Source organism: Pseudophryne corroboree, chromosome 3, assembly GCF_028390025.1.
Source record: "Pseudophryne corroboree isolate aPseCor3 chromosome 3, aPseCor3.hap2, whole genome shotgun sequence".
In the NCBI taxonomy this organism is placed as follows: domain Eukaryota; kingdom Metazoa; phylum Chordata; class Amphibia; order Anura; family Myobatrachidae; genus Pseudophryne; species Pseudophryne corroboree.
In genome coordinates, this window is record NC_086446.1 from 375,068,307 (window position 1) to 375,093,544 (window position 25,238).

Sequence of the window (25,238 nt, forward strand, 5' to 3'; positions counted from 1 at the left end):
AATCCCCCTCTTCCAGGCTTGCAATGACCGCTCTGAGCGATTCCATTTTGAACTTGAATTTCCTCAGATAAATATTCAGGGATTTTAAATTCAAGATGGGTCTGACCGAACCGTCCAGTTTCGGTACCACAAACATAGTGGAATAGTAACCCCTTCCCTGTTGAAGGAGGGTAACCTTTACTACCACCTGCTGGAGGTATAGCTTGTGAATTGCTGCCAGCACTACCTCCCTTTCCATGGGGGAAGCTGGCAAGGCCGATTTTAGGTAACGGTGATGGGGCGACACTTCGAACTCCAGCTTGTATCCCTGAGACACAATTTGTATAGCCCAAGGATCCACCTGTGAGCGAACCCACTGGTGGCTGAAATTTCGGAGACGCGCCCCCACCGCTCCTGGCTCCGCCTGTGGAGCCCCAGCGTCATGCGGTGGATTTAGTGGAAGCCGGGGAGGACTTCTGTTCCTGGGAACTAGCTGCATGGTGCAGCTTTTTTCCTATACCACCGCCTCTGGCAAGAAAGGATGCCCCTCTGACTTTCTTGCTCTTTTGCAAACGAAAGGACTGCATTTGGTAATACGGTGCTTTCTTCGGCTGTGAGGGAACATAAGGCAAGAAATTTGACTTCCCTGCCGTAGCAGTGGAAACTAGGTCCGAGAGACCGTCCCCAAATAATTCCTCACCCTTATAAGGCAAAACCTCCATGTGTTTTTTAGAGTCGGCATCCCCTGTTCATTGCCGAGTCCATAAGACCCTTCTGGCAGAAATGGACATTGCGTTTATTCTAGAGCCCAGCAGGCAAATGTCCCTCTGGGCATTGCGCATATATAGGACAGCGTCCTTGATATGTCCCAGGGTCAGTAGAACAGTTTCCCTGTCCAGGGTATCTATCTCCTCCGAGAGATTATCAGTCCATGCTGCTACAGCAGTACACATCCAGGCCGAAGCAATTGCTGGCCTCAGTAGAGTACCAGAATGTGTATAAACAGACTTCAGGATAGCTTCCTGCTTTCTATCCGCAGGATCCTTTAGGGCGGCCGTATCCTGAAACGGCAGGGCCACCCTCTTAGATAAGCGTGTCAACGCCTTGTCTACCCTAGGGGAGGATTCCCAGCGTAACCTGTCCGTTGGCGGGAAAGGATACGCCATCAGTAATCTCTTGGAAATTACTACTTTCCTATCAGGGGAATCCCACGCTTTTTCACATAATTCATTTAATTCATGTGAAGGGGGAAAAGTCACTTCTTGCTTTTTCTCCCCATACATATAAACCCTCTTGTCAGGGACAGGGGTTTTCCTCTGATATGTGCAATATATCCTTCATTGCTATAATCATGTAGCGGACGGCTTTAGTCATTTTAGGCTGCAACTTTGCACCATCGTCATCGACACTGGAGTCAGACTCCGTGTCGGCATCTGTGTCAACCATCTGGGATAGTGGGCGCTTGCGAGACCCTGACGGCCTCTGCATTGTAGGATCAGGCATGGGTTGAGACCCTGACTGTCCCAAGGCTACAGCTTTATCCAACATGTTATGCAAGGAGCTTACATTATCATTTAACACCTTCCACATATCCATCCAATCAGGTGTCGGCACCGTCGGCTGCGACACCTCATTCATCTGCACTTGTTCTGCCTCCACATATCCTTCCTCATCAAACATGTCGACACTGACGCACCGACACACCGCACACACAGGGAATGCTCTGACTGAGGACAGGACCCCACAAAGGCTTTTGGGGAGACAGAGAGAGAGTATGCCAGCACACACCCCAGCGCTATATAACCCAGGGATTACACTAATTTAGTGTTTACCCAGTAGCTGCTGTTTGTAATAATTTGCGCCTAAATTTATGTGCCCCCCCTCTCTTTTTTACCCTTTTTGCACCTGGATACTGCAGGGGAGAGCCTGGGGAGCGTCTTTCCAGCGGAGCTGTATAGAGAAAATGGCGCTGGTGTGCTGAGGAAGAAGGCCCCGCCCCCTCAGCGGCAGGCTTCTGTCCCGCTTCTATGTGTAAAAAATGGCGGGGGCTCGAACATATATCCATCCAGTGCCTGACTGGATATATGTATTATTTTGCCAAAAGGTACCTTAATTGCTGCCCAGGGCGCCCCCCCCTGCACCCTACAGTGACCGGAGTGTGCGGGTGTGCTGCGGGAGCAATGGCGCACAGCTGCAGTGCTGTGCGCTACCTTAAGTGAAGACAGGAGTCTTCTGCCGCCGATTTTGAAGTCTTCATGCTTCTGCTGCTTCTGTACTTCTGGCTCTGCGAGGGGGACGGCGGCGCAGCTCCGGGAACGGTCGATAAAGGTTAGTTACCAGTGTTCGATCCCTCTGGAGCTAATGGTGTCCAGTAGCCTAAGAAGCGCAACCTAGCCTCAGTTAGTAGGTTTGCTTCTCTCCCCTCAGTCCCACGTAGCAGAGAGTCTGTTGCCAGCAGAAGCTCTCTGAAAATAAAAAACCGAAACTAAAATACTTTCTTCTAAGCAAGCTCAGGAGAGCCCACTAAAAGCACCCAGCTCTGGCCGGGCACAGATTCTAACTGAGGTCTGGAGGAGGGGCATAGAGGGAGGAGCCAGAGCACACTAGGTAGTACTAAATCTTTCTTTAGAGTGCCCAGTCTCCTGCGGAGCCCATCTATTCCCCATGGTCCTTACGGAGTCCCCAGCATCCACTAGGACGTTAGAGAAATAGGTATTTCTACTATGTTTACAACTGCGAACCTGACAGGCGAAACTGGGCGTTAACAAAGCAAAGTATGGTGACTGTGCGTTCACGCAGATGCAGAGCTAGACAAGCTATAAAATTTGGCTGTTTGCATGTGTATAGTTTGTCCCTAGAATAGGGCAGCTTAAAATAAAACATTGATTACGATGGCGAACCAGACGCACACTCATATGGGCGCATATGTAACTTTTTTCTGTGCACCTTTTTTTTTTATTTATTTTTTTATTTTTATTTTTTTTAAAGCAATGCACAGCCAATGTACTTACATATACACACACACACACACACACACACACACATATATATACACAGAAAATAGTCACCGGAATTTGTCCAAGTTCCTGTCAAACTCTTGCTTCTCCCTATCATACTTTTCTATGTAGTTCTTCTGGAAAGGAAATAGAACATCTGGGTCAACTACACAGCAACAAGTCTTCTGTTTCTCTTCTTCTCCCAACCCCACAGCCTCTTGTCTAGAAATCTCACTTGCCACCTAATACTGTACCTTCTTTTCCTCTGGTAGCTCTTTAAATATTAGGGACAACATCTTGTGTCGTTCAGCATGACTCAACTCTGGATGCATCGTCTCATATTGTTTTATGTTCTCAATGAAGAAGCTGAAATACGGTGTCAGGGGCTTCTTGGGAAAATCTGGATGATACTGTAGGGTTGCGATAGAAAATATGCATCAAGTAAATAATTACTTCTTCATAGAAACATAAATTAGGTAAAAAGAGGTAATGTAATGAGAAACATTAATGGGCAGATTCAATAATGGGTTAAGTACGATATGCCGGCAGTCAGGATCCGATGGTCAGAATCCAGACGATCACAATGCCAGCAGATCCCCGTGAGTATTCTTACACTAAGCCATTTTTCCCCACAACCTAACCCTAATAGGCCCCCACCCAGCAGCCTAACCATCCCTCTAATACCGCCAGGAACAGTCTGCATTGTGTGTTTGGATTCTGACCACATCCTGATTCAATTAGCCGGGGTTTACCACACAACTAAAGCTCTGGACTTGCGGTAAACCCACAACCAGCGGCTTAAGTGCCTGGAATTTCTGGGTTCCCTTACATGGTAAGCCCTAGAAGATGCAATAAACACAATTTTTTTTCTCTCGCAGCTCCAGAGGCGGCAAGGAAAGAAAAAATATCACCCATGTTAAATGCACCCTCTTGGGCTTACCGCGCAGGATAGCGGCTCTAATTGAACAGCTCTAGTCAGAGCTACAGTATAGCGGCAGGGAAATCAAATGCAGAATAGAATCTTGCTAAAAATGTGATCGTATTTTTCTCTTTTGCATCATAACTGCATGCAGTTGCCTAATTCTGACAATTATACTAAATCTAACCTATTTACATAGCACAAACAGCAATGCTGGCTAGCTACACATACGACAGTGTATAAAATCAAATCAGTCTCCATTCAAAACATCCATACACTTTAAATTAAGTCCGTAAGATGACTAGTCAGGGGGGCTATATGTGAACTGCTTAATCCCACCAACTGGATCATATTTGCTACAATGAGCTTGAGACCTTTACATTGTCATGATCAATACTTTCATGATACAACCCTCTTCTGCCCTGTGGTGGGCTACTTATACACTGAAGCCAATAGAGTTTTTGACTACAATTTACAAAATGACCAAATCAATTAGTATCACATGGTTTTGGAAGAGAAATCTTTACTAATTTTTAAAAAGTTACAGTAAGAAGTAAATTTAAAATGGTTACTAATATTTTAATATGAATATGTACTAGATTAAACCAACCTAGAATTAATTAATATTTTGTAACTTATTTTATAGTAAAATCATGCTGAAAGTGTATTAAATAAGATAGCAGGAATATGCTGTAGGGTAATTTATCTGCAAATCCCACAAATATCATTGTATATCATTTCAGGATGCAATATGTTTTATATATACAAACTAGACTTCATAATTCAAGTAAAGTAAATAATTGAACTAATAAACAAGGCGTGTAATAAGCTTCTGGATGTGCAATGCATAAGAGTAGACACGGGGCTAGATGCATCATCGCTTGGAAAGTGATAAAATGGAGTGTGAAAAAGTACCAGCCAATCAGCTCCTAACTGCCATGTCACAGTGTTTGAAAAAATGGCAGTTAGGAGCTGATTGGCTGGTACTTTTTTACTCTCCATTTTATCACTTTCCAAGCGATGATGCATCTGGCCCACGATCTGACCGACTGGTTGTGAACTGTAATCTGACTGAAGTTCTTGTGGAATGTCAAGGCACAGAACCCTATACAAGCAGCACTGAACACCAATGAAAGTCAGCATTTTTACGTCCTTCACAAACTAGTTCTGAAGCTCAACAGAGGCCACTGGAGAGCCACGATCTTCAACAAGAGTGGTCTGCAACAGCAGTAGGTGTTTTGACCGACTGTAAGCTGCTTTTGGGGAAGAAGCACCTCCCCAAACCACTGTGCGAGTGAGGGGCAGAATTGTGGCACGGGAGACTGCCTAAAAGACGAGGAGCTCTGCGGCTAACCCGTGTCTGCCATCACTGAGGATAACGTTGCTGCCGTGAGGGCCATAGTTGAGGTGGATGCCAGTGGCCCAGTTTGAGGAGATTGGCATCTCATCAGGATCAATTCGCTTGATACTCCACAAAAAGCTTGGCCTAATCAAGGTTTCTCCATGCTGGGTGCCCTATCAGTTGACTTAAGCAGAAGGAGGTTTGAGTACTTGGTACCGCAACATGCTGGCCAGGTTTGATGGCAGTCGCTAAAACCTTGTCTGGGAGATACTCAGTGGCGCTGAATCCTGGATCTACAGTTTTGACCCAAAGAACAGACAGTAGGACCCCAGTTGGAGGTGCGCCAACACAAGAAGTTCCAACAAAGAGCACAGCATGGCCAAGCAGATGATGGCTGTTTGTGGCCAAAAAGGGTAATGTAGCTACCGTAACATTTGTGCAGCAGTGCACTGTCACTAGGGACGTGCTGGAAGACATCACCAGGCAAAGTCCAAGAACTTGCCCTTGCGGTGCCCTTTTCCATCACAACAATGCACCTGCCCACAGTCCAAGAACTTGCCCATGTGGTGCCCTTTTCCATCACAACAATGCCCCTGCCCACAGTCTCCCCCCCCCCCCCCCCCAACAGGCTCAAAAGCTTTGACTGTTCCCAAGATGCACAGCGCCACCTCCTCTATAACCCCACCTCCCTGCACAGTTTTTAGTTAACCAGCCCAATGCAGTAGCAGGAAGAGAGACGACAACAGTTAGTAGCTACATACACCACACTCTCACGACAGGAGAAGTGTCAGCGGCTAATGCCATACCAACCCAAAGAAGTTAAGTGCGTCAGGGTGGGCGCCTTGTAGAGCCCAGTGTACCTCGCAGAAAGATTTAACAAAGGTAAGTTCTTACCATAAATCTCATTTTCTGCTGTGGGGTACACTGGGCTCCACAAGGATAGACATTGGGGATGTCCTAAAGCAGTTCCTTATGGGAGGGGACGCATTGTAGCGGGCACAAGAACCAGGCGTCCAAAGGAAGCATCCTGGGAAGCGGCAGTATCGAAGGCATAGAACCTTATGAACGTGTTCACTGAGGACCACGTAGCCGCCTTGGACAATTGTTCAAGGGGCGCACCACGGCGGGCCGCCCTAGGAAGGTCCAACAGACAGAGTAGAATGGGCCGTAATGTGAGCAGGAGCGGACAGACCAGCCTTCACATAAGCATGTGCAATCACCATTCTAATCCATCTGGCCAAAGTCTGCATGTGAGCAGGCCAGCCACGTTTGTGAAACCCAAACAAAACAAAGAGAATCAGATTTCCTAATAGAAGCACATAGATACAGAGAGCCCGTACCACATCCAAAGACCGCTCTTTGGGAGACAAGTCAGGAGACACAAGGGCCAGAACCACAATCTCCTGATTAAGGTGGAACTAAGAAACCACCATAGGTAAATATCCAGGTCGGGTCCTAAGAACTGCCCGGTCACGGTGAAATATCAGATATGAGGAACTACAGACAAGGCACCCAAATCCGACACTCTTCTAGCAGAGGCAATAGCCAGCAGAAATACCACCTTAAAAGGAAAGCCACTTAAGATCAGCTGAACCAAGAGGTTCAAATGGAGACTCTTGTAACGCCTCCAAAACCACCGACAAGTCCCAAGGAGCCACAGGCGGGACGGATACGCAACACACCCTGAGTGAAGGTATGAACATCAGGTAAGGTCGCAATCTTTCTTTGAAACCACAACGACAAGGCAGAAACATGAACCTTGAGGGAGGCCAGACGCAGGCCTAAATCTAGGTCCTGCTGAAGAAAAGCCAAAAGCTTGGCTGTACTAAACTTGGAAGCGTCATAATTGTTAGATGCGCACCAAACAAAGTAAGAACGCCAGACCCTATGGTAAATCCGAGCAGAAGCAGTTTTCGGGCCAGCAACATAGTTTGAATGACCGCCTCAGAAAACCCTTTAGTCCTCAAGATGGAAGCTTCAAGAGCCATGCCGTCAAAGACAGCCGGGCCAGGTCCTGGTAGACACAGGGGCCCTGAACGAGGAGGTCTGGGCGTTGTGGAGGTAGAATTGGACACGGACGATAGGCCCTGAAGGTCTGAAAACCAGTGCCGTCTGGGCCACGCTGGAGCTGAGAAGCAGGATTCCTCCTTCCTGCTTGAACTTCCATATTACCCTGGGCAGGAGTGACACCAGAGGGAACATGTACGGCAGCCGAAACGTCCATGGCACCGAATGCTGCTTGAGGATCCCTTGTCCTTGCTCCGAAGACAGGAACCTTGTGGTTGTGTCGAGACGCCATCAGATCCACGTCTGGAAGGCCCCAACTTTCCACTAGGAGTTGAAACACTTCTGGATGGAGGCCCCACTCTCCGGCGTGTACGTCCTGACGACTGAGAAAGTCCGCTTCTCAATTCAGGACTCCCAGAATGAATATTGCCGACATGGCCGGTAAATAGCGTTCCGCCCATTGAAGAATCCGTGAGACTTCCTTCATTGCCAAGTGGCTTCAAGTGCCGCCTTGATGATTTATGTAAGCCACTGTGGTGGCGTTGTCCGACTGTACTTGAACAGGACGGTTCTGTATTAAATGCTGGGCCAGGTTCAATGAATTGAAGACCGCCCGCAATTCCAGAATGTTGATCGGGAGGAGAGACTCCTCCTTGGTCCACCGACCCTGAAGGGAGTGTTGCTCCAACACCACGCCCCAACCCCATAGACTGGCATCCGTCGTCAAGAGGACCCAGTCGGGTATCCAGAAGGGACGGCCCCTGCACAATCGTTGGTCCTGGAGCCACCAGTACAGCGTCAGACGGACCTCCGAAGTCAATGAGATCATGCGAGAACTGATCCGGTGAGGCAGGCCGCCCCTCTTGGCCAGAATCAGCCTCTGGAGAGGGCGAGAATTAAATTTAGCATACTCCACCATGTCGAATGCCGACACCATGAGGCCCAGCACCTGCATCGCCGAATGTATCGACACTTGCGGACGAGAGAGGAAGCAACGAATCCTGTCCTGAAGTTTCAGGACTTTCTCCTGAGACAAGAACAACCGCTGGTTGTGAGTGTCCAATAGCGCTCCCAGGTGCACCATGCTCTGAGCAGGGACCAGGGAAGATATCTTCCAGTTGATGAGCCACCCGTGGGCTTGCAGAAACCGGACAGTCAGATCTAAGTGATGTAGGAGAATTTCTGGGGAATTTGCCAGGATCAACAAGTCGTCCAGATACGGTAGGATCCTGACCCCTTGACGGCGGAGTACCGCCGTCATTACCACCATAACTTTGGTAAAGACTTGCGGAGCCGTGGTTAAACCAAAAGGCAACGCCCGAAACTGGTAATGGAGGTTGCCAACTGCAAACCTCAGGTATTGCTGATGCGACATTGCTATAGAAATATGCAGGTTAGCATCCTGTATATCCAGGGAGACCATATAATCCCCAGGTTCCAAGGCCAGAACAATGGAGAGAAGGGTTTCCATACGGAACTTGGAGATTCTCACAAACTTGTTCAATGCCATGAGGTTGAGAATGGGCCGGGAGGTTGAGAATGGGCCGGGAGGACCCATTCAGTTTCAGGACTAGAAACAGCGGAGAATAGTACCCCTGGCCCCTCTGAGCAAGAGGCACCTATACTACCACTCCTGTGTCCAGGAGGGTCTGTACCACCGAATGAAGTCTTTGCCTTTGTCTGGTACGAAGGGACGTCTATCAGGCAAAATCGATGAGGGGGACGGTTTTTGAAGGCTATGGCGTAACCTCGAGTGACTACTTCCAGTACCCAGGCATCTGAAGTGGTCTTCAACCATTCCTGGGTATACCCTAGAAGCTGGCCCCCCACCCTGGGGTCCCCCAGGGGGAGGCTCGCCCCGCCATGCGGCAGGCTTATCGGTCTTGGAAGCTGGCTGATGGGCAGCCCAAGGCTCTTTTGGGCTTTGGCTTACCAGGTTTGGAAGTGCGGGCCTGTTTGTGGTACGCCTGACCTTTTGCTTTACCTGAAGGACGAAAGGAAGTACTTTTAGCCTTCGGCACAGAAAGAAAAGTACATGGCAGACCGGCTGTTTTGGCAGTAGCCAAATCAGCCACTATCTTATTTAAGTCCTCTCCGAACAAGATATTCCCCTTAAAAGGGAGTACCTCCAGGGTTTTTCTAGAATCCAGATTCACAGACCAGGATCTCAGCCACAATATCCGGCGAGCCAGGACTGACGTAGTAGAAGCCTTGGCTGCCAGAACACTGGCATCAGAAGCCGCCTCTAATATAGTGAGAAGCTGCGACAATATATGACAAAGCATTGTCTAGCATGGTCAGAAGAGATTTCAGTTTCCAAATCTTGGGCCCACGCTTCAATAGCTTCTGCAGCCCATGTTGCTGCAATAGTGGGCCTTTGCACAGCACCCGTGAGGGTGTAAATCGCTTTCAGACAACCCAACACACGTTTATCCGTAGGCTCCTTCAGAGACGTGACAGTAGTGACAGGTAGAGCGGAGGAAACCACCATCCTTACCACATGCGAGTCCACTGGAGGAGGTGTCTCCCAATTTTTAGACAGCTCTGGCGCGAGGGGATAGCAAGCAAGCAGCTTCTTGTGAGGCACGAACCTCTTACCTGGATTTTCCCAGGATTCCTGACGTATATCAACAAGGTGATCAGAGTGAGTTAAAACCTGTTTAACCACCTTCTGACGCTTGAACCTATCTGGTTTCTAAGGAGGAACGGATGGCTCAGGATCATCCGTAATCTGTAGAATCAACCTTATAGCCTCCAATAGATCAGGAACATCCACTTGCGAACTGCTATCCCCATCAGTATTATCAGTGTCAGAATCTGTGGGGTCAGTGTAAACGCCCTCTTCACCAGACGAGATGTCAGTGACCGCAGTGGATTGTGAGGATGTAATAGCCCGCTTAGAGGACCCCTTGGTCTTAGGCGAGCGAGGTTTCGACTTTAGTAGTCAGCGACTGGTTCAATTTCTTTAACTGAGAGAATAAGTTATCTGCCCACGGTGGATTAACCGCAGGGACCATATACGGTTGGACCAGCATAGGAGGTCCCATAGGGGGCGTTAGTTTAGTAACTTGCGTATTCAGTAGTGTGGAGAACGTAGCCCACGGCGGGTCATTCTGGACCCCCGTTGCCACAGTCCCACTGGGGGGCAAGGAACCCCCAGAATTAGAGCACTCAGCTGCTATATTTTCCTCAAAAGTATCTGCGGCTTCAGCACCACTGCCAGTGTGTTCAGCCCCAGAACCGTTACCCTCATAAGCAGGACATGTTTAACGTGCAGTATAAGGTAACAGTACAATTTGTCAGCAGCACAATACCTGACCCAAACCCCTGCGCAGTGTAATCAGCACAAACAGGGATTCTGGAGAGATATGGTGACTAAAATTACAGAGAAAAGTACAATGAAAGTATATCTTGTGAATATCCTATGTTATATTATAATAAATCTGACGCACCTAGCCCCCACAGGTTATAGAATATATGGATAGCAATCTGAGTAAGAGACACGAAATGGAAGTCACCCAGCAGGCTAATGCACACACATATAGTCACAGTTTGTACAATGCAGACGTTATGACAAGCAATAATACTGCAGTGGACTAGCTTACAGCTATGTAATCAATAGATATAATACTACACAGTAAAGACTGGATGTATATCACAGGGTACTTGTACCAAATAACCCTGACCAAATGCACTTTTTCTTAACTATCACTGTCTAAATGACATGTAGAATATTTAAGTGTCTTGTAAAGGCACAGCGCTGACTGTCAGGCGGCTTTACAAAAGGAGGATTTGCCCAAGCAGTCCCAGGAACAGTGTAGCTGAGAGAAATGGCACCCAAAAACTGACTGGGAGTGAGGGAGAGAGATATGCAGATCCAGGGCGGGAACATTTACTGTAAATGGCGCCCTGGGGCTGGGGGAGGGGCTACAGCTCTAAGCCCTATCCCCCTGCTGGACATAACCACCGGTACTATGGGCTTAATATAAAATGGTTTATGAGAGAAACAGACCTGTGCCCATGCCCTGGTGACCTAGTGGGGTCGCCTGTACTGCCACAGTGTCCACGCCAGCACGTGCGGCCCGCCTCCCACCGGATCGCGATAAAGAGTGGGTCCCGCTCATTTACCAGTGTTTAAAAAAAAGCTAGTGGAAAATAAGATTTTACTCACCGGTAAATCTATTTCTCGTAGTCCGTAGTGGATGCTGGGGACTCCGTAAGGACCATGGGGAAAAGACGGGCTCCGCACGAGACTGGGCACTCTAAGAAAGATTTAGTACTACTGGTGTGCACTGGCTCCTCCCTCTATGCCCCTCCTCCAGACCTCAGTTAAGGAAACTGTGCCCGGAAGAGCTGACATTACAAGGAAAGGATTTTGGAACCCAGGGTAAGACTCACACCAGCCACACCAATCACACCGTATAACTTGTGATAAACTTACCCAGTTAACAGTATGAACAAACAGCATCAACCAATGGATGCCAACATAACATAACCCTTTATTAAGCAATAACTATATACACGTATTGCAGAAAGTCCGCACTTGGGACGGGCGCCCAGCATCCACTACGGACTACGAGAAATAGATTTACCGGTGAGTAAAATCTTATTTTCTCTAACGTCCTAGTGGATGCTGGGGACTCCGTATGGACCATGGGGATAATACCAAAGCTCCCAAACGGGCGGGAGAGTGCGGATGACTCTGCAGCACCGAATGGGCAAACACAAGGTCCTCCTCAGCCAGGGTATCAAACTTGTAGAAATTTGCAAATGTGTTTGAACCCCACCAAGTAGCAGCTCGGCAAAGCTGTAATGCCGAGACCCCTCGGGCAGCCGCCCAAGAAGAGTCCACCTTCAATCCAGCCGCAGAATGAGCCTGCTGAATCGTGTTACAGATCCAGCGAGCAATAGTTTGCTTTGAAGCAGGAACACCCAGCTTGTTGGATGCACACAGGATAAACAGCGAGTCAGTCTTCCTGACTCCAGCCGTTCTGGTTACCTAAATCTTCAAAGCCCGGACTACATCAAGCAACTTGGAATCCTCCAAATCACAAGTAGCCGCAGGCACCACAATAGGTTGGTTCAAATGAAAAGATGACACCACCTTTGGCAGAAATTGCGGACGAGTCCGCAATTCTGCCCTGTCCATATGGAAAAACAGATAGGGGCTTTCACATGACAAAGCCGCCAATTCTGACACACGCCTAGCCGAAGCGAAGGCCAACAGCATAACCACTTTCCACGTGAGATACTTTAGCTCCACAGTCTTAAGTGGCTCAAACCAGTGGGATTTCAGGAAACCCAACACCACGTTAAGATCCCAAGGTGCCACTGGTGGCACAAAAGGGGGCTGAATATGCAGCACTCCCTTAACAACGTCTGAACCTCAGGCAGTGAAGCCAGTTCTTCTTGAAAGAAAAAGGTTAGGGCCGAAATCTGGACCTTTATGGACCCTAATTTTAGGCCCATAGTCACTCCTGACTTTAGGAAGTGCAGGAATCGACCCATCTGGAATTCCTCTGTAGGGGCCTTCCTGGCCTCACACCAAGCAACATATTTTCGCCATATACGGTGATAATGCTTTACTGTCACGTCCTTCCTAGCCTTTATCAGCGAGTAACTTCATCCGGAATGCCTTTTTCCGCTAGGATCCGGCGTTCAACCGCCATGCCGTCAAACGCAGCCGCGGTAAGTCTTGGAACAGACAGGGCCCTTGTTGCAACAGGTCCTGTCTGAGAGGCAGAGGCCATGGGTCCTCTGTGAGCATTTCTTGCAGTTCCGGGTACCAAGTCCTTCTTGGCCAATCCGGAACAATGAGTATTGTTCTCACTCCTCTTTCTTACAATTCTCAGCACCTTTGGTATGAGAGGAAGAGGAGGAAACACATAAACCGACTGGAACACCCACGGTGTTACTAGTGCGTCCACAGCTATCGCCTGAGGGTCCCTTGACCTGGCGCAATACCTTTTTAGCTTTTAGTTGAGGTGGGACGCCATCATGTCCACCTGTGGCAGTTCCCATCGATTTGCAATCTGCGAGAAGACTTTTTGATGAAGTCCCCACTCTCCCGGGTGGAGGTTGTGCCTGCTGAGGAAGTCTGCTTCCCAGTTGTCCACTCCCGGAATGAACACTGCTGACAGTGCGCTTACGTGATTCTCCACCCAGCGAAGAATTCTGGTGGCTTCTACCATCGCCACCCTGCTCCTTGTGCCGCCTTGGCGGTTTACATGAGCCACTGCGGTCTGACTGAATCAGAACCGGTTGGTCGCGAAGCAGGGTCTCCGCTTGCCTTAGGGCGTTGTATATGGCCCTTAGTTCCAGGATATTGATGTGAAGGCAAGTCTTGACCACAGCCCTTGGAAATTTCTTCCCTGTGTGACTGCCCCCCACCCTCGGAGGCTTGCATCCGTGGTCACCAGGACCCAGTCCTGAACGCCGAATCTGCGACCTTCGAGATGGTGAGCACTCTGCAGTCACCACAGGAGAGACACCCTGGCTCTGGGGTATAGGGCGATTAACCGATGCATCCGAAGATGTGATCCGGACCACTTGTCCAGTAAGTCCCATTGGAAGGTCCTCGTATGGAACCTGCCGAAGGGAATGGCCTCGAATGATGCCACCCTCCTTCCCAGGACTCGAGTGCAGTGATGCACTGACACCTGTTTTGGTTTTAATAGATTCCTGACCAGTGTCACGAGCTCCTGAGCTCTCTCTATCGGGAGATAAACCCCGTTTCTGGTCTGTGTCTAGGATCATGCCTAGGAGAGGCAGATGAGCTGTAAGAACCAATTGCCACTTTGGAATATATAGAATCCAGCCGTGTTGCCGTTTCACTTCCAGAGAAAGTAATACGCTGTTCAGCAACTGCTCTCTTGATCTCGCTTTTATGAGGAGATCGTCCAAGTACGTGATAATAGTGACACCTTGCTTCCGCAGGAGCACCATCATTTCCGCCATTACCTTGGTGAATATTCTCAAGGCCGTGGAGAGACCAAACGGCAACGTCTGAAATTGGTAATGACCATCCCGTACCGCAATTCTGAGGTACGCCTGAAGAGGTGGATAAATGGGGACACGAAGGTATGCATCCTTTATGTCCCGAGTCACCATAAAATCTCCCCCTTTCAGGCTTGCAATAAGCGCTCTTAGCGATTCCATCTTGAACTTGAACCCTTTCAGGTATATGTTCAGGGATTTTAAATTCAATATGGGTCCGACCGAACCGTCTGGTTTCGGGACTACAACATGATTGAATAATAACCCCCCTCCTTGTTGAAGGAGGGGAACCTTGACCACCACCTGTTGAAGATACAATTTATGAATTGCAGTTAACACTGTTTCCCTCTCGTGGGGGGAAGCCGGCAGGGCCGTCGGTGAGGGGGCATCTTCTCAAAGTCCAGCTTGTATCCCTGAGACACAATATCTATTGCCCAGGGATCTAACAGGGAGTGAACCCACTTGTGGCTGAACTTACGAAGGCGTGCCCCCACCGGGCCTAGCTCCGCCTGTGGAGCCCCAGCGACATGCGGTGGATTTTTGTAGAGGCCGGGGAGGACTTCTGTTCCTGGGAACTAGTTGTTTTGTGCAGCTTCTTTCCTCTGCCCCCGCCTCTGGCAAGAAAGGACGCACCTCGGACTTTCTTGTTTCTTAATTCAAAAGGCTGCATTTGATAATGTCGTGCTTTCCTAGGCTGTGCAGGATATAAGGCAAAATATCAGAATTACCAGCTATAGCTGTGGAGACCAGGTCCGAGAACCCTTCTCCACACAATCCTCAGCCTTCCATATGCCTCTTAAGTCGGCATCATCTGTCCATTGCATATTCTACAGGACACATCAAGCAGAAATCGACATAGCTTTGACTCTAGGACCCAGTATACTCATGTCTCTTTGGGCATGTTTTGTATATATATACCTATCACTTAAGACAGCATCTTTAATATATATATATATATATATATATATATATATATATATATATATAATAAGAATTTACTTACCGATTATTCTATTTCTCATAGTCCGTAGTGGATGCTGGGGAATCCGTAAGGACCATGGGGAATAGCGGCTCCGCAGGAGACTGGGCACATCTAAAGAAAGCTTTAGGACTATCTGGTGTGCACTGGCTCCTCCCCCTATGACCCTCCTCCAAGCCTCAGTTAGGATACTGTGCCCGGACGAGCGTACACAATAAGGAAGGATTTTGAATCCCGGGTAAGACTCATACCAGCCACACCGTATAACCTGTGATCTGAACCCAGTTAACAGCATGATAACAGAGGAGCCTCTGAAAGATGGCTCACAACAATAATAACCCGATTTTTGTAACAACTATGTGCAAGTATTGCAGACAATCCGCACTTGGGATGGGCGCCCAGCATCCACTACGGACTATGAGAAATAGAATTATCGGTAAGTAAATTCTTATTTTCTCTAACGTCCTAAGTGGATGCTGGGGACTCCGTAAGGACCATGGGGATTATACCAAAGCTCCCAAACGGGCGGGAGAGTGCGGATGACTCTGCAGCACCAAATGAGAGAACTCCAGGTCCTCCTCAGCCAGGATATCAATTTTGTAGAATTTTACAAACGTATTTGCTCCTGACCAAGTAGCTGCTCGGCAAAGTTGTAAAGCCGAGACCCCTCGGGCAGCCGCCCAAGATGAGCCCACCTTCCTTGTGGAGTGGGCATTTGCAGATTTTTGGCTGTGGCAGGCCTGACACAGAATGTGCAAGCTGAATTGTACTACAAATCCAACGAGCAATAGTCTGCTTAGAAGCAGGAGCACCCAGCTTGTTGGGTGCATACAGGATAAACAGCGAGTCAGATTTCCTGACTCCAGCCGTCCTGGAAACATATTTTCAGGGCCCTGACAACGTCTAGCAACTTGGAGTCCTCCAAGTCCCTAGTAGCCGCAGGCACCACAAATAGGTTGGTTCAGGTGAAACGCTGAAACCACCTTAGGGAGAAACTGAGGACGAGTCCTCAATTCCGCCCTGTCCGAATGGAAAATCAGATAAGGGCTTTTTCAGGATAAAGCCGCCAATTCTGACACGTGCCTGGCCCAGGCCAGGGCCAACAGCATGACCACCTCATGTGAGATATTTTAACTCCACAGATTTAAGTGGTTCAAACCAATGTGACTTTTGGAACCCAAAACTACATTGAGATCCCAAAGTGCCACTGGAGGCACAAAAGGAGGCTGTATATGCAGTACCCCTTTTACAAACGTCTGAACTTCAGGGACTGAAGCTAGTTCTTTTTGGAAGAAAATTGACAGGGCCGAAATTTGAACCTTAATGGACCCCAATTTCAGGCCCATAGACACTCCTGTTTGCAGGAAATGTAGGAATCAACCCAGTTGAATTTCCTCCGTCGGGCCTTACTGGCCTCGCACCACGCAACATATTTTCGCCAATTGCGGTGATAATGTTTTTGCGGTTACATCCTTCCTGGCTTTGATCAGGATAGGGATGACTTCATCCGGAATGCCTTTTTTCCTTCAGGATCCGGCGTTCAACCGCCATGCCGTCAAACGCAGCCGCGGTAAGTCTTGGAACAGACAGGGTCCTTGCTGGAGCAGGTCCCTTCTTAGAGGTAGAGGCCACGGATCCTCCGTGAGCATCTCTTGAAGTTCCGGTTACCAAGTCCTTCTTGGCCAATCCGGAACCACGAATATAGTGCTTACTCCTCTCCATCTTATCCATCTCAGTACCTTGGGTATGAGAGGCAGAGGAGGGAACACATACCCTGACTGGTACACCCACAGTGTTACCAGAGCGTCTACAGCTTATTGCCTGAGGGTCCCTGGACCTGGCGCAATACCTGTCGAGTTTTTAATCATGTGGAAGACTTCTGGGTGAAGTCCCCACTCTCCCGGGTGGAGGTCGTGCTGAGGAAGTCTGCTTCCCAGTTGTCCACTCCCGGAATGAATACTGCTGACAGTGCTATCACATGATTTTCCGCCCAGCGAAAAATCCTTGCAGCTTCTGCCATTGCCCTCCTGCTTCTTGTGCCACCCTGTCTGTTTACGTGGGTGACTGCCGTGATGTTGTCCGACTGGATCAACACCGGCTGACCTTGAAGCAGAGGTCTTGCTAAGCTTAGAGCATTGTAAATGGCCCTTAGCTTCAGGATATTTATGTGAAGTGATGTCTCCAGGCTTGACCATAAGCCCTGGATATTCCTTCCCTGTGTGACTGCTCTCCAGCCTCGCAGGCTGGCATCCGTGGTCACCAGGACCCAGTCCTGAATGCCTAATCTGCGGCCCTCTAGAAGATGAGCACTCTGCAACCACCACAGGAGGGACACCCTTGTCCTTGGTGACAGGGTTATCCGCTGATGCATCTGAAGATGCGACCCGGACCATTTGTCCAGCAGGTCCCACTGGAAAGTTCTTGCGTGGAATCTGCCGAATGGGATTGCTTCGTAGGAAGCCACCATTTTACCCAGAACCCTTGTGCATTGATGCACTGAGACTTGGCTCGGTTTTAGGAGGTTCCTGACTAGCTCGGATAACTCCCTGGCTTTCTCCTCCGGTAGAAACACCTTTTTCTGGACTGTGTCCAGGATCATCCCTAGGAATAGAAGACACGTCGTCGGAACCAGCTGCGATTTTGGAATATTGAGAATCCAATCGTGCTGCCGCAACACTACCTGAGATAGTGCTACACCGACCTCCAACTGTTCCCTGGATCTTACCCTTATCAGGGAATTGTCCAAGTAAGGGATAACTAAAATTCACTTCCTTCGAAGGAATATCATCATTTCGGCCATTACCTTGGTAAAGACCCGGGGTGCCGTGGACCATCCATACGGCAGCGTCTGAACTGATAGTGACAGTTCTGTACCATAAACCTGAGGTACCCTTGGTGAGAAGGGTAAATTTTGACATGAAGGTAAGCATCCTTGATGTCCCGAGACATCATGTAGTCCCCTTCTTCCAGGTTCGCAATCACTGCTCTGAGTGACTCAATCTTGAATTTGAACCTCTGTATGTAAGTGTTCAAAGATTTTAGATTTAGAATCGGTCTCACCGAGCCGTCCGGCTTCGGTACCACAACAGTGTGGAATAATACCCCGTTCCCTGTTGCAGGAGGGGTATCTTGATTATCACCTGCTGGGAATACAGCTTGTGAATGGCTTCCAAAACTGTCTCCCTGTCAGATGGAGACATCGGTAAAGCCGACTTTAGGAAACGGCGAGGGGGAGACGTCTCGAATTCTAATTTGTACCCCTGAGATATCACCTGAAGGATCCAGGGGTCTACTTGCGAGTGAGCCCACTGCGCGCTGAAATTCATTGAGACGGGCCCCCCACCGTGCCTGATTCTGCTTGTAAAGCCCCAGCGTATACTGTGGGCTTGGCAGAGGCGGGAGAGGGTTTCTGTTCCTGGGAACTGGCTGATTTCTGCAGCCTTTTTCCTCTCCCTCTGTCACGGGGCAGAAATGAGGAACCTTTTGCCCGCTTGTCCACGAAAAGACTGCGCCTGATAATACGGCGTCTTCTCATGTTGAGAGGCGACCTGGGGTACAAACGTGGATTTCCCAGCTGTTGCCGTGGCCACCAGGTCTGAAAGACCGACCCCAAATAACTCCTCCCCTTAATAAAGCAATACTTCCAAATGCCGTTTGGAATACGCATCACCTGACCACTGACGTGTCCATAACCCTCTACTGGAAGAAATGGACAACGCACTTAGACTTGATGCCAGTCGGCAAATATTCCGCTGTGCATCACGCATATATAGAAATGCATCTTTTAAATGCTCTATAGGCAAAAATATACTGTCCCTATCTAGGGTATCAATATTTTCAGTCAGGGAATCCGACCACGCCAACCCAGCACTGCACATCCAGGCTGAGGCGATTTGCTGGTCGCAGTATAACACCAGTATGTGTGTAAATACCTTTTAGGATACCCTCCTGCTTTCTATCAGCAGGATCCTTAAGGGCGGCCATCTCAGGCGAGGGTAGAGCCCTTACAAGCGTGTGAGCGCTTTATCCACCCCTAGGGGGTGTTTCCCAACGCACCTTAACCTCTGGTGGGAAAGGATATAATGCCAATAACATTTTAGAAATTATCAGTTGTTATCGGGGGAAACCCACGCATCATCACACACCTCATTTAATTTCTCAGACTCAGGAAAACTACAGGTAGTTTTTCCTCACCGAACATAATACCTTTTTTTGGTGGTACTCGTATTATCAGAAATGTGTAAAACATTTTTCATTGCCTCAATCATGTAACTTGTGGCCCTACTGGAAGTCACATTTGTCTCTTCACCGTCGACACTGGAGTCAGTATCCGTGTCGGCGTCTATATCTGCCATCTGAGGTAACGGGCGCTTTAGAGCCCCTGACGGCCTATGAGACGTCTGGACAGGCACAAGCTGAGTAGCCGGCTGTCTCATGTCAACCACTGTCATTTATACAGAGCTGACACTGTCACGTAATTTCTTCCAACAGTTCATCCACTCAGGTGTCGACCCCCTAGGGGGTGACATCACTATTACAGGCAATCTGCTCCGTCTCCACATTATTTTTCTCCTCATACATGTCGACACAAAAGTACCGACATACAGCACACACACAGGGAATGCTCTGATAGAGGACAGGACCCCACTAGCCCTTTGGGGAGACAGAGGGAGAGTTTGCCAGCACACACCAGAGCGCTATATATATATATATATATATATATATATATATATATATATATACATACATACACATACAGGGATAACCTTATATAAGTGTTTTTCCCCTTATAGCTGCTGTATAGTTAATACTGCGCCTAATTAGTGCCCCCTTCTCTTATTTAACCCTTTCTGTAGTGTAGTGACTGCAGGGGAGAGCCAGGGAGCTTCCCTCCAACGGAGCTGTGAGGGAAAATGGCGCCAGTGTGCTGAGGAGATAAGGCCGCCGAGAAGGGGGCGGAGCCTATCACCCGTTTTTCTATGTATTCTGGCAGGGGTTAAATGCATCCATATAGCCCAGGAGCTATATGTGATGCATTTCTTTTGCCATCCAAGGTGTTTTTATTGCGTCTCAGGGCGCCCCCCCCCAGCGCCCTGCACGCTCAGTGACCGAAGTGTGAAGTGTGCCGAGAGCAATGGCGCACAGCTGCCGTGCTGTGCGCTACCTTGTTTAAGACAGGACGTCTTCTGCCGCCGATTTTCCGGACCTCTTCTGCCTTCTGGCTCTGTAAGGGGGCCGGCGGCGCGGCTCTGGGACCCATCCAAGCTGGGCCTGTGATCGTCCCTCTGGAGATAATGTCCAGTAGCCTAAGAAGCCCAATCCACTCTGCACGCAGGTGAGTTTGCTTCTTCTCCCCTTAGTCCCTCGATGCAGTGAGCCTGTTGCCAGCAGGTCTCACTGAAAATAAAAAATCTAAACTAAAACTTTCACTAAGAAGCTCAGGAGAGCCCCTAGTGTGCACCCTTCTCGTTCGGGCACAGAGATCTAACTGAGGCTTGGAGGAGGGTCATAGGGGGAGGAGCCAGTGCACACCAGATAGTCCTAAAGCTTTCTTTAGATGTGCCCAGTCTCCTGCGGAGCCGCTATTCCCCATGGTCCTTACGGAGTCCCCAGCATCCACTTAGGACGTTAGCGAAAATAAAAAACCTAACTAAAATACTTTATTAGCAAGCTCAGGAGAGCCCACTAAAAGCACCCAGCTCTGGCCGGGCACAGATTCTAACTGAGGTCTGGAGGAGGGGCATAGAGGGAGGAGCCAGTGCACACCAGTAGTACTAAATCTTTCTTAGAGTGCCCAGTCTCCTGCGGAGCCCGTCTATTCCCCATGGTCCTTACGGAGTCCCCAGCATCCACTAGGACGTTAGAGAAAGGGGTATTAGTTAATCGTGACAGGGCACTGTCTAAAACGGGGGAGGGGGGGTGATTTCCACCTTTTCCTGTCCTCTGCCGGGAAAGGATAAGCAACCTGAACTCTTTTGGGAATCTGAAATTTCTTTTCAGGGTCTGCATAAACTCCCTCAAAGAGTATTTAGCTCGTGAGAAGGAGGGAAAGTTACGTTAATTTTCTTTTCCTTTTAAAAATAAGCCTTCTCCTGAGGTAAAGGAGGGGCTTCCGTAACTTCTAAAACCTCCTTTATAGCAACAATCATATTGAATGCTTTTTGCCAATTTAGGATCTATTTCCCTGGAATCACTAGTGTCGACACAGGAATCAGAGTCCGTGTCGGTATCAGTTTGTACTATTTGTGCAAATGGCCTCTTATGTGACCCAGAGGGATCCCCTGTGGATGAAAAGGCAGAACTATGAAAAATCACATCTTCCACGGATTTTCTCCAGTTTTCTGCATGAGACTCAGACTTATCCAATTTCTTACTGATATGATTAACACTATTACGTAATTCTTTCACCCATTCAGGCTCGTGGTGTGCCGGCAGCGCCACCACATTACAACTCTGTGTCCCTAAAATGGCTCCCTCAGGGGAAGAGCTCCCTGACTCAGACATGTCACATACGTGCACAACCACACCACAGACACTCCGGGACTTATAAGGGGACACAGTAAAATCTGTCAGAAGGACACAGAAAGGATTTGCCAGTTCACAACTCAGCGCTAGTGATATAATCCCTGTGTTTACACAAAATGCCCACAGACCTGTAGCGTTTTTATAATGACAAATTCACCATACAGCACCAAATTATACTGTGCCCCCTCTGTTTTGCACCCTGATAGAGGAGGACCAGCATTCTTCTCTGCAGCTTGCTAGGAGAAAAAATGGCGCTGAGCAGTGTGCTGGCTGAGGGGGAAAGCCCGCCCTCGTAATGGCGCGTTTTCTCCTCAGACTTTTCAACACAATTTTTTATACTGGCGGGGGTAGGACTGTGCCTCAGCATCTTATGTCCCCTTGTTAGCCAGTTTTGAGTAGGTTCATGCTGCCCAGGGCGCCCTCGCCCTGCTGTACCTGTTGATGGGTAGCATGGCGCGCAGCGTTCCCGCCACGCAGTACATTTTAGCCGTCACGATGACTGAAGATCCTCTTCTGTACACTCTTCTGTACACTCACCTGTCTTCGGGCTCTGCAAGGGTGGGTGACGGCGGGCTGTGGGAGTGAGCGCATAGCCGCAGCTAGTGTTCAGTACCCTTCAGAAGCTAATGGTGTCCTGTCAGCCAGAAGCAGAGCCATGAAACTATTCAGGAAGTTGGTTCCTACTTCTGCCCCCTAAGTCCCACGAAGCAGGGAGACTGTTGCCAGCAGTCCTCCCTGAAAATAAAAAACCTAAAGTCTTTCAGAACAACTCAGTAGAGCTGCTCTGGAGTGCATCCAGTGTGCCTGGGCAAATTTTCTAAACGGAGGTCTGGAGGAGGGGCATAGAGAGGAGCCAGTTCACACTCTGGAAAAGTCATAAAGTGCCAATGGCTCCTGCGGAACAGTCTATACCCCATGGTACTGAAGTGGATCCCAGCATCCTCTAGGACGTATGAGAAATGATGGTAAAGCAATCTCCTAGTTGTCAAAATGAAATGCAGATACCACCTTTGTTAAGAAAGTTGCATATGTGCTTCATACCACTTCATCCTCCAACCTAGATGGTTAAAAAGAGTCCCCTGCACCATAATGCACACAGTTACAACTATGAACACTACTTTCAGTGTTATTCATCTGAAGGAAACTTCCTGTATTGTCTCAAAATGATCATCCATCAAAGCAATAAGCACCAGATTGAGGTTCCAGGGGAACCACAAATGGCCTAGAAGAGGGATAAATGCTTTTCATGGCTTAGAAAAATGTAACATGATCAGTTAGTCTGAAGTTACTTTAGCAACAAAGAAAATACTTGATGCCAACACTTGCAGTTTGTGCTTGGACATGGCAAGATCTTACACTATGCAGTAAATGAGTTCCCGCTCAATCCCCATGCCATGGAACATAGGAGATACACATAGGGGTTAAAGACTGGATTCTGAAACAATAGGTCTGTATGAACAGCCACAGGCCATGGGTCCTACTAAAGCACCTCTCCCATGCCACAGGAAAACAGGGGCACTGGAAGATTAAACAGTGGAAAGATATGGGACAGTTAATGTCTCCATGGGATTGGCAATGCATCCACTCCATTGTGTTGGAAGAACAACCTCTGTACTTAGACATTAAGACAACAACCCAGATTGCCAATTTGATAAAGCCCTAATCATTCTACCAGTAGCTGAAATATACGTTATGGTAAGAACTTACCGTTGATAACGGTATTTCTCCTAAGTCCACAGGTTTCCACAGGATAACATTGGAATATGCTTGAACGTCAGCGGATTGGCACCAAATCGATCACGAGCTTTGTGGCCTCCCAGGATGTGCCGGGCTTGTCCATATAATCCCGCCCACCGACTCAGTCAAATCAGTTGTTTCCAAAGCAATTAGGCAGGAGCATTATGTTGAACCCTATTCAGGCGAGAACACACATGCACACCCTTCCACGCAAGAGGGAAGAGGTCAGCGAGTATAAAGATTCTCAAATCAGGTGCGTCAGGGTGGGATCCCTGTGGACATAGGAGAAATACAGTTATCAACGGTAAGTTCTTACCATAACGTATATTTCTCTGGCTGGATCCAGAGGCTATCCACAGGATAACATTGGGATTTCCCAAAGCAAATTTTTAGTGGTGGGGACGCTCCTGATTGGACAGGAGAACATTTCGCCTGAATTCAGCGTCATGAGAGGCAAAGGTATCCAAGGCATAATGTCTAATGAATGTGTTAATGGAAGACCATGTGGCTGCCTTACATATCTGTTCTGCTGAAGCACCATGTTGTGCTTCCCATGAAGGACCTACCTTGCGTGTAGAGTGAGCAGAGACATTAGCCGGAACAGGGAGATCAGCTCGAGAGTATGCTTCTGAAATAGTCATTCGAAGCCATCTTGCTAGTGTCTGTTTAGTAGCAGGCCATCCCCTCTTATGAAATCCGTAGAGAATGAAGAGAGAATCCGTCTTTCTGATGGCACTGGTACGATCTACGTAGATTCTTAATGCACGGACTACGTCCAGCGACGCTTCTCCCGCAGACAGTCCCGCTACCTGAAAAGCCGGGACCACAATTTCTTCATTTAGGTGAAACTTATACCCCTTTTACACTCGCAGAAAAATCCCAGGATACTGCACATGAACGCGCATCATCCCAGGATCTCTCAGTGTGAAAGGGTACAGGGACAATTTCCAGGGATTTCAACCAAGGTCACGACCTGGGTTGAATCCAGGACCGTCCCGGGAAGCTGTGCAGTGTGAAAGGGCCCGTCCCGAGATTCACTACCCGGGACTGTTAAAAGCCCTCGGACTGGAGCTTTCTTGGGCTCAGAAAAGATGTCATCTTTCAGAGCCCAGGGGAGCATCCTGAAAGCCCGCACTTTACTAAATATACCCCATAGTCTGTTCTCCTACACTTCTCTGCAGACGGTGCAAAGTAGAGAGGTCTGAGTACAAGATATAGTATATGACACTTTACTTTTATCAGTACTTCTGGCTCTGCAGTGTTGTGGAACTGCAAATCACAGCATGTGCTGCCAAATTGCAATGTGGTCCTTTTAGTTCCAAAATAGCTGGCATGCCGTAGGTTTAAATGGTATACAGTCAGTCACATAATAACGTAAAGTGAAACGGTCTTTATATTCATAGTACTTAAAACCACCTTCCGAAATTCCTAATGACATACATATGCATTTGCATGGATATCCCGGGATCAGTGTGAATGGGGCTGTCCCGGGTCGATCCAAGGTCTAAGTCCAGTGTGAAAGGGGTCAGTCCCGGGAATGCATCCCGGGAGTGTGAGTGTAAAAGGGGTATTAGAGACCACCTTTGGAAGATAACCAGACCTAGTTCTGAGAACTGCTTTATCTGGATAGAATATCGGAAAAGGAGACTTACATGACAGCGCTCCTAAATCTGACACTCTCCTAGCTGATGCCATAGTCAGAAGAAAGAGTAATTAGCTGTCAACCATTTAAGATCCACTTTAAGTGGTTCAAACGCA

The 25,238-nt window shown here is 48.4% G+C and overlaps 1 protein-coding gene across 2 annotated transcripts in view; it reads right to left on the bottom strand.

The window, feature by feature from the left end:
- Window positions 1-25,238, bottom strand: part of LOC135055640 (nucleolar transcription factor 1-B-like) — a 122,681-nt gene that overhangs the window by 20,418 nt on the left and 77,025 nt on the right. For both annotated transcript variants that reach the window (XM_063959937.1, XM_063959938.1), the window contains exons 5-6: window positions 3,230-3,385; window positions 3,048-3,112 (exon numbers count right to left, since the gene is read on the bottom strand). In XM_063959937.1, the coding sequence (XP_063816007.1) occupies window positions 3,048-3,112; window positions 3,230-3,385 (221 nt within the window). The remainder of the gene's footprint in view (window positions 1-3,047; window positions 3,113-3,229; window positions 3,386-25,238) is intronic.